This window comes from Pelodiscus sinensis, chromosome 1, assembly GCF_049634645.1.
Source record: "Pelodiscus sinensis isolate JC-2024 chromosome 1, ASM4963464v1, whole genome shotgun sequence".
In the NCBI taxonomy this organism is placed as follows: Eukaryota; Metazoa; Chordata; order Testudines; family Trionychidae; genus Pelodiscus; species Pelodiscus sinensis.
The window spans coordinates 99,527,041-99,537,424 of record NC_134711.1 but is presented as its reverse complement, the minus strand read 5'-3'; the positions used below and the strand labels follow the sequence as shown (position 1 = coordinate 99,537,424).

At 40.7% G+C, this 10,384-nt stretch overlaps 1 protein-coding gene across 17 annotated transcripts in view; it reads right to left on the bottom strand.

The window, feature by feature from the left end:
• Positions 1–464: 464 nt before the first annotated feature.
• Positions 465–10,384, bottom strand: part of NUP37 (nucleoporin 37) — a 34,177-nt gene continuing 24,257 nt past the window's right edge. For all 17 annotated transcript variants that reach the window (XM_075939003.1, XM_006138027.4, XM_006138026.4 and 14 more), the window contains 5 exons: positions 9,153–9,243; positions 6,048–6,229; positions 3,470–3,520; positions 2,787–2,880; positions 465–649 (listed from right to left, as the gene is read on the bottom strand). In XM_075939003.1, coding sequence (XP_075795118.1) covers positions 536–649; positions 2,787–2,880; positions 3,470–3,520; positions 6,048–6,229; positions 9,153–9,243 — 532 coding nt within the window. In that variant the 3' untranslated portion in view covers positions 465–535. The remainder of the gene's footprint in view (positions 650–2,786; positions 2,881–3,469; positions 3,521–6,047; positions 6,230–9,152; positions 9,244–10,384) is intronic.

Genomic DNA, 10,384 nt, shown 5'->3' with positions numbered 1-10,384 from the left:
CCAGGATTCCACTGCCCTAGGGCAAGCCCGGGCTGCTGAAACTCCTGGCTCTGTTCCTTGCCCCATGGCTCCTACAGCTCTGTGATTCAGGGACTCTTTGGTCCATCCACATCTGTGGTCTGGCATGGGTTCAACCTCTATTTGAAGTAAAATGTTTCAGGTATTCTATATGTGGATTCATTTTTCACTAGTCTCTTAGAATATTTAGCCACAAGCCTCCTACCTGAGATTGTCAATTAAAGGGTCTAACGAAGGTTTTTTTTTTTAAACCTCACAAATATTATGAAAAGAGATACTTATGTTTTATTATGAAAATCACACCACTCTCTGAAACACAGTATCTGCCCTAACAGATCTTGTAATACTGTAATTGTCATCTAAAAACAAGCAAAAGAGAATTAAGTTCAATTGTATGTGTTTTGGACATTTTATTTTTGGTCCAATAAATAATATACAAGAATGACTAGATTTCTTCACTCTTTATTACAAAAAGGGACAATAATTAAGAATTTAATAATCAGAGCTGACATTTATTTTACATTTCTGTCACCCAAAAGAAAAGTTTATGATCTCCACCAACTGCACATAATGGAAGACTCCTATGCCAGGTCAAACCAGATCCTACAGCTGCAGAGCCAATAAGAATGGGCTACAAAATAAAAATAAAAGGACTTTTTTCAATATATATCATCATACTGATATTCACTAAACCAGAGCTAAATATGCAATCACAAATTCTATAGGAAACTAAAATATAAACCTTTTGCCAACAAAACAAAACAAGAAACAACCCCCCCCCCAACACACCATTCCTTTAAAAAGAATATTTAAATTAAAAATGTCAGTGCACGCTATCTATTTCTGTGAGCTATTGTACGTAGCGTTAAGATAAGATACTGCAAAAGGTTCTACAGTAGAATCTTTGTGGAGTATCTAAAAAAGCTGTCTCCATACATCTCAATGACTTTGGCAAAATCTGCTTTTGTGCATGATTAAAATTAGGATGCTTGAAACTTTAAAAGCAATATGGTTTGTGTCTCCAAGGCAATGAAAATCTGCCTAATATAAAAGCGACAAGGAAGCCTGTGGCACCTTATAGACTAACAGACTTATTGGAGCATAAGCTTTTGTGGGCAAAGACCTACTTTGTCAGCTTATGCTCCAATAAATCTGTTAGTCTATAAAGGTGCCACAGGACTCCTTGTCGCTTTTGCAGATCCAGACTAACAAGGTTACCCCTCTGATACTTGCCTAATATAAAACTTTCTTTCCTTTGTGCTATTAGAGAATTGAAGTGGAATACATTTGAATTATAAAATGCTATAGGATTTCGTATAGGTTATTTCGTTTTTATTTGCATTCTGCAACTCAGAAGTGGTATGATTCAAATTGCCTTAATAAAGCAAATACAATTCATTGAAATGATGGAAAGAACAAAGGTCAACTGATTCTCATTCCTCTTGCAATTGCACAAAAAGTTATGTGTGGCATATGCTCACTTGATTTGACAAATGATACTTGCTTAGCACTTCAAAAGGCACAATTTATTCTTCTCCTACCATTCTTCCCAATATTATACCTTGGAATATTATTTCTCAAGCCTCAACTTGTTAATCGGTTCAGTAACACAGATGTGACAAAAAGCCACTACAGTTAATCATCTGATTGTGTTTAAAAATCATCTGATTGTCTAATTTGTTCTTGAGCCTTTAATACTACTACTAATTATACGGCTACTAATACTTGGGAACAGAGAATGCCACATGTTAATTAGAAAAGACAAAAAAGAAAGCATCTCCTTATAACAATTTTATTTTTACACATTTACTTAAAATTCTCGGTGTTCTGGAAGCTTATCTAATATATAAAGAAGAATGTGCGCTAATAACTTGGACACTATAAGAGCTATTGCAGCCAAACTTTGCATGGGGTAACCTTTCATACAGGACAAGGTTTTAAGGGAGTGTGGGAGGGAAGAGATGAGATACCAACGCCTCTCCCCAGGGCTGCATGGAGCTTGGCAGAGCAGGAAGAAGTGGCTTCCCGGGGGAAGTGGCAGGGCCAGTCACTCATTAAGGCCGGTGGAGGGACAAGGAAGCGGAGGGTGGGCTTGGGCGCCGGCGGCAGGCACACGGCTCCCTTCCTCTCCCTGCCCTCAGGCTCCTCACCTCAGTTATATCAACTGTCAACTTATATTTCAACAATGTATACTGACAAAGAGCAAGGACAGTTACTTAAAGTAGTTGGAATTGATTTGAAGACATCTTGCTTTTCACATGGACAACTCTATGTTGCGTGCTCAAGAGTTGGAAGTGGAAAAAAATTGTACATATTTGTTAAGAATAATGAAACAAAAAATATAGTTTACAATATAATTTTTGATAACATGTAAAATTGGTTGTTTTATACTTTTTTAAAATATATTTTAATCTCTAAAGAACTCAGTGCAACTTTTCTACCATTCAAAAACGATAATGGACAACCGTTTTTCTAAATTTTGTTCCTCCACTTTCCTGAGCAACGCCGGGTAACTCCCGCTAGTTTTAAATAAAATGAAGTATCAGAAATCCCTGATTTAGCCTTATTATAATTAAACTTAAAAAAAAGTGTTAAATCAGGAGTTGAGAGTATTTTTTGGTAAATAGAAAATAGAGTTATTTTTCTGGCATGGAAAAAGATTATGTAGTAACAGTTTCTAGATGATCTTGATGAATTTTTAAAGGTATAGAAGTTTATAAATGGATTTAAAGAGATCCAACACAAAACACAGAATTGTACTATTTTACCTGAGGGTGTCCTAAATGATGAACTAGAAGCTGACTAGTCATCTTTCCTGGATATCCAGTGGTTGCAAACAAGTTTTCATTCACTTTGGACCACCTATGAATAAATCAAAGGTGCTCTTAAAATGTGTTAGACAATCATGAGCAAGTGCAAAACTGATTTTTTTGTCTGCAGTTAAATATTGTCTGTAGCTATCATAAATTCTGCTCAAATCTGTGAAATACATGCACAGAGATGTTTTATTTTTAAGACACACTCTATTCAATCCTAACTACGTCTTAAAAATTAATTAATTAATGTGCTATACATTAAGGACCCTACTCCTGCCAAGTCTCAATCACTCTCAACACCCATTGAGATTATAACCTTGCAGAATGGGACCATCTAAAAGCCAACCGTCTATTGATGGAAAGAAGACACAAATGTGGGAAGGAATTGGGACCCCAATCTCAAAATTGTATATGCGAAAGCAGACCCTTACACTTGTGCAGAGCCTCACTGATTAGCAACAAATGAATGGTCACATTCTTTCACTTTGTAGCAATGCTGTACTAGAAGATATCACACACTGTAGGCATTACTAGAAACAATAAATAACACTTGGTAAAATTACATTATAAAAATGATCAGGATATCAACATAATTTTTCTTCTCATTAATTTAATGAGCGCCCTCAAAATCATACCTGAATAATCGGGCTCGATCCACATGGACAGGTCTTTTATCTTGTGGATAACTATAAAAATACATTTTAAATAAGCATCCATTCCACACACTATAGGAAATGACACACTTCATTTCATATAACAAGGACAAAGAGAACAGATTATTTTAAAAAGTGGCTGGTTCAAGTTGTGGGGTGGGAAAACATCCACTGACAGACAAAAACAATCAGGTCATGTTTTATATTGTTTTCCACATGCAAGTCTTGAGAGATTAAAATTTTACAGCTGGATGAGAGGAAAGGGGGAAATATGGAAACTACAAAAGCCCTCAAAAAAGAATTTTTACCAACTTTCTTCAGGCCATACTGAGTTGGTCTTGTGGATGGTAGTTGTAGTTTGTCATAGAAACTAAAAAATATTCCCAGTTTTCTTAGTGTCTACACCCTAGAAGAAGCCTCAATATAGTAAATTTACAAAAAAATTATGCAGTGAAGCAGTTTGGGTTGCTACATATATATCAAGCCTGATATAAAGCAAGGAATTAAAAAGTTAAACCACCTAGGAGTACACATCCCTTATCTTTCCACACACAAATACACCCTAGTACCGCAATTATGATGTGCATAAGACAATGCACTACCACTTTTTATTCTGCCCCACTGTCACCATTTCTGCATGCTCCCTTTTAACCAGATTATTTTCTCCCTCTACCATACCCAGGGAGTATTAGGAGAGGGTATTAGGAGAGGCTGTGTTAGGAGAGGGTAGTTTGGAAAAAGGTTAATTAAAGGGGGTGAGCCTTTGAGGGGCTGTAATTATGCCCTGCAGTGGCACGCAGTGGCGAAGATAATCTAATGTGTTTTTAAAAAAATCATCAAATGAGACCACACGAACTAAAATGGGAGCTCCTAACCACTTTTAATTTCTTTGTTAAAAGCTAAGCCTCTGGGGTGACTGAGGATCTAAAAAGCAGACTGTAGCATGGTACCCAGGAGACTGGGGATAGGAGATCGGGAGAAAGAACACAAGGCCTACCAACTTGTATGAAGCAAATGTTATATTTATTCAAGATGATACATGCTTAGGCATTTGTTAATTTAACCCTTTTCTCTCTGATTGTCATATACCTATGGATTAACAAACAATACTTTGTTTTGAAGGAGCTGTATTTACCTGCTGGTTACAGATACTGAAAAGAAGTTGACAGCAGGACTCAAAACAGTTGGTTTTGGTGAGACAACGTAATAGATGAAGATCAGTGATTCAGTCTAAGAGTACTTTTACACTGCATGGCTATTTCAGGATACCTGCAGTCTACACAAGACACCGGTTATTTCGAAATATTTTTCTAAATAATGGGTGTGCTATTTCAGCATCCAGTAATTCTCATTCTATGAGTGTTAAGGGATGTCTCGAAATAGCACGTTATTTTGAAATTTGGCACTGTGTAGATGTGCCAAATAGATTCAAGATAAGATGCGTAGTGCAAATTGCATATCTTATGTCAAATTTAGGGTGCTGTGTAGACATACCCTAAAAGTGGGGCAAGTTGTGGTGTTTAAAAGCATATCACTTGAAAGAAGGGCCGATGAAAAGGTCAGAGAGATATAGAGCATACCTGAACCATAAAAACTTGGGCCCTGATTCTGCAAAGACAAATTTATATATTTAACTTTGCAATCTGTAAATAGATCTGTTTATCTGATCAGGACCTTCTTTGTACAAGTAGTCTCAATAGTCAATGAATATGCTTACCCAGATAAATGCTCATCATCCTGAATAAGGGTGGCATGATTTGGCTCATAAAGTTCAATTTTCAAATAAAAGTTCAAAAGGAACTGTCATATTCTAAATCTTAAACATGTATTTTCAGAATTTTAATTGTGTTAAAGGATTTGGTTTTGGTACAGTCATCAAAAGTCACTACAGTCCTTTTTCAGTAAAATATATTTTAAACAACAGATGATGGACTGGACTGCTGGAAGGGGGAGGCTTATATAATTCTTGAGATCAGCCAGACCCAGTTAGGTCATATTGTTGTCAACTGACAAGATGGGTAGGCCAGATGCTGAGTCTCTGTTAGGAAGAGGAAGGAAAGTAAGGAAAAACATATATGAGGAATGGGAAAGGAAGGGGGGGGACGGGGACGGAAGTGGAAGAATACTGAGAACTCTCTTAATTCTTTCTAAACCACTGCTTTCTCCCTTTCTCATCAAAAGGCGATCAATTCCAAATTCTATTCCACCAACATTTCAATTGTAATAGCAATTCAGCTGAAATAACAGAAATAATGCACTATACACTATTTAAAATGTATCATTATAAGAATTTGTGAATGATAATGGTGAAGTCACAAATCCCATGGAGAAGTAAGTGGGAGCTGTTTACTATAGAAATGCTAGATACTAAAGCCCCAGTTCATTTTTGTTTAGCAAAGCATCTAAAAATGTGCTTAAAAGCTTTACCAAACTGGGACTTCCAGCACTAGCTATAACGAAGTTCTACTTAGCTGAATAAAACAGTATAACAATATCATCCCTTTTTCATGCAAATGGAAGAAATGGGATGAGGAAGTCATCTCCAGTTTGACAAGCATACCTGGAGCGAGTAATATCCCAAATTATCCAATCATTTCCAGCAACTGCTCCAATTTTAAGGGTGTTTCTTAAACACCAGTGTGCTGACATCAACGGCATTTGTTCAGACTTGAGAGACAGAATGGCCTGCTGGGTAGTGAGATCGTAGAATCGTATTGTTCCATTCTTCTCTGCTACCATCAACTGCAAAAGAAAGGAACACATGGATTTTGCTCAAACTTTGTAAACTGCATTTTTTCATAACTGGCCACAATTCAACTCTGTATTACTATACAGCTAACCAAAGCATTAGCAGGAATGGAAGGTGTGACATCTACCTTTTTGGAGTTGAAAAGTGGTCATCTATATTAACATTTTGGCAATACAAGAACCTAGCCACTTGTATTTAATGCAAGAACCTAGCCACTTGTATTTAATTTTCTGTAAGATGGGTGGGTAATTGGAGAAAGTTACATTAACTAATCCTTATCAATTCACGTGTTACACTATAGGCTTTTTCATGTATGCACAGCAATGGTGTAATCATGTGGAATGGCGTCTGAAGTATGAAGGGGGCATACAAATGTTTAGCCCAGTCGTCTCCAAACTTTTTACACCCAAGATCACTTTTTAAATGTCAGAACAAGCCAAGATCTACCGCCTCATCCTTCCCCCAAGACCCCACCCCTTCTTGAAGCCCCGCCCTCTATATTCTCCTCCTTTCCATCACTTGCTATCCCCAGCCTTTATACACTCTACACTGCTGCTTTTTCCCCTCGATTCTTCTGTAGGAAGAGGTTTTTCCAACATGTGGCCTGTCTAGACTTGACCAAATGTCAGAAAAACCCATTCTTTTGGAAGCCCCTTTATTTCTCGTGGAACGAGGAATACAGAGGTTACTGAAAGAGCATGTTTGCACTTCCACTAAAAAAAAGCGGAAGAACCAACGCGTCCCTGGACATGGAAGAGTTTTTCCGGGATATCTCTGGAATCCTGGAAAAACTCCTGCAGTCTAGCCGTACCCTCACTGGGTTGAGACAGGATGTGTGGGCTCTGGGGTGGGAATGAGGGATTTGGGTGTGGGAAGGGTGAGTGGTGTAAGCTCTGGGAGGACATTTGGATGCAGAAGGAGGTGGCGAAGGGGACACTGGCTCGGGGAAGGGACTCCATGCTGGAGAATGTTGGGGTCAGATGGAGGATTGGGCTACTAAGTAAGCCACAGGCTTGTGGATGTGAGGGTGCTAGAATTTGGGTTGGGGTATGTCAGGGGCTCAGGACAGGGGGTTCCAGTGTATGGTAGGCTCAGATCTAGGGTCGGGGGGGGAGGGTGCAGGAGTGTTATGATGCTGCAGCCAGATGGGGGTTTGGCCCCAATTGGGGGCTTGTTGGCCAGGCTTCATTTTTAAATAAAATACTATATCAAACACAAAAAGTTTCTGCACTATCTTTATTTATAAGAAGGGCAGGGAACCTGTTTTGAATCAGGGTTACTGACCCACAGAAAAGTCAGTTGGGGCCACACAAGTGAGATGCAATAACTCCTCCAAAAACCCCCCAAGCATCACTAATGTGGCCCCAACTGTGCTGGTGGGAGCAGGCGACATGGTACTGGGGAAGGGTGCCAGCGGGGGTAGGGGACAGGGTGCCAGCGGGGACACGGCGTCCCCCACACCTACCTCCTGCTGGGACTCCTCCGGGGACAACTCCCCCTCCCCCTGCAGAGGAGAGAAAGCCCCAGCGCGTGCCTCCTCCAGGGTCTCCCCTCTCCCCCCGCAGAGGAGGTAAGCCTTGGCACGCGCCTCCTCCGGGGACAACGATCTGGGAACAGACAGCTACAGCTCCATCTCTATCTAGGAGCTATTGGAAAAGGAAGTGATGAGGGATCACTCAACTAGCCTCATGCACACTAGCTAGCCTTCTAGCAGGCAGGGAGCAGTGCATATGTGGGGTAAATGGACATGAGACACATTGGAAAAAGGGATGCCTGGAGCCATGACCCCCCCCCAATCACTTTTTACTGTCTGTAAGGGGAAGCTTGGGTGTGAAGGGGCAGAGAAGAGCAAGCATGGGGCAGAGCCTCAGGAAGAAGAGATGGCATGAGAAGGCATGGGCTATAGTTTGGGCACCAGGGGCCCTCCTACCCACTCTTTTAGGAAGCTTCCACCCATTCTGACAGTCAGTGCTGCCAAAGTTCTGTGATCAGCAGCAGCATAGGAAGGCAGGCATTCCTAGGCTATGTCTACACTGCCCCCGTTTTGTGCCAAAAATATGCAAATGAGGTGAAGCATGAAATATCGCCATGCCTCGTTTGCATAATTAATGAGGCTCCGTTTTATGCGCAAAACACCTCTCTTGCACAAGAGCTGTTCTTCCTGAAAAAAAAGAGAAAGAACGGCTCTTACGCCAGAAGGGGTTTTTTGCACAAAAGCCTCTTGCGCAAAAATGGAGCCTCATTCATTATGCAAATGAGGCACAGCGATATTCCACACTTTGCCTCATGTGCATTTTTTTATTTTTGCGCAAAACGGGAGCAGGGTAGACATAGCCCTATAATGGAGCACACACAGAGACACTACTTGAAGACCCACCAATGAAATTATAGAATCTGCTGATAAAGAAGAATACAGAATGTGCTACTACAATGAAATCCGGTTATATACAGTAAACTTCCGATAAACTGGCACCTTTAGGACCCAGGGGGTGCCAGATTATCAGATATGCCGGACTATCAGAAGGGGGGGGGGCTATCAGGGGTCTCGGGTAGAGTGGGGGGATGCGCCCCTCGGCGCTGCGGGACTTCCCCAAGTCAGCTGCTGCTGAAACTGACCAGCGGCTGACTCTGGGAAGCCCGGGGCTGAGCAGCTGGGGTGCTCTACCCCGGGTTTCCCCGAGTCAGCTGCTGGTCAGTTTCAGCAGCGGCTGAATCGGGAAAGCCGGGGGCAGAGCAGCTCCAATTGTCTGGCTTCCTGGAGCATTTCCGGGTTCCAGATGGTGCTGGACCATCAGGAGTGCCGGACCATTGGATACCGGACCACTGGAGTTTTACTGTAGCTTCAAAATATTATAATTTAGAAAAACAACACACATTTACATACCGGTTTAAGAAAAATAAGCTGCAAAGACGAACCTTAAAAGCCTCTTCAGGATGCCAGCACACACTCATTCCAGGTGAACATAGAACAAAACAAGCCTTCTGATTTCCTTCTAAATCCCAAACCCTAATAAAAAAAGAAAAACAATTATTTCTGTTTGTAAAAACATTAATTTCCAGCCTTGGCTGCTGACAACTGTTAAGCAGAGAGGTGGCCAGAATCAGATGAGATCTAGCATCTATACTTCATCTTTTGAACACAAAAGTATTGATAGAAGGCTTGATACTGAAAGGTGTTAAACATCTACAAATCTTACCCAAGTTGAAGGGAGTTGTGAGTACTGAATACTTTAGAAAGCAAAACCAGATGTGAAAATGTAAATTTTTAGGAGACAAAAAAGTAAGTACATTATTATTTTCTCTTTCTATATTCAAACACTCTCCCTCCACAATTAACTAGGGGATGGAAACAAAAACGTGTTATTTCATAATTAGTAGCCCACTTGACACTTACTCTGAACCATAATTTAGGAGCCACTCTGTGCAACAATCTTATATTGTTACACAGTGTAATCTCAGAACTACAAACTGATTAGTCCAACCTCATTTGGAACCGGAAGTTTCTAATCAGTGGGGATCTACTATATTCCTGGGCCATTTTGTTCAATTTCATGACCATAGGATTTTAAAAATAATAAATGTCATTTTTTCCTATTTAAATCTGAAATGTCATGGTACTGTAATTGTATAGGTCCTGATACAAAAAGGAGTGTGTGTATGTGGGGCAGAGTGTCACAAGGTTATTGTAGAAATGAAGTTCTTGATATTGCTACCCTTACTTCTGTGCTGCTGTTGGCAGAGCCCTGCCAACAGAAGTAAGGATGGCATAGTATGGTATTGTCACTTTTACTTAAGTGCTGCTGCCTGCAGAGCTGGGCTTTCAGTCAGCAGCCACCACACTTTAGTTGCCCAGCTCTGAATGCAGCAGTGCAGAAGTAAGGGTGGCATGGTAGGATACTGTGACACCTTACTTCTCTGTTGCCGGTGGTAGGGTGCTGCCTTCAGAGCTAGGTTCCTAGATAACAGCCACTGCTCTTCAGCCACCCAGCTCTGAAGACAGTGCAGAAGTAAGGGTAGAAATATCACAATACCACTAAATAACCTTGGGACCAATGTTTCCTCTAATCTTACAGGGAACACTGCTTATGACCCCCGCAACTCCCTTTTGGGCAGGCCCCCCAATTTGCAAAATGCTGGTCTCCCCCATG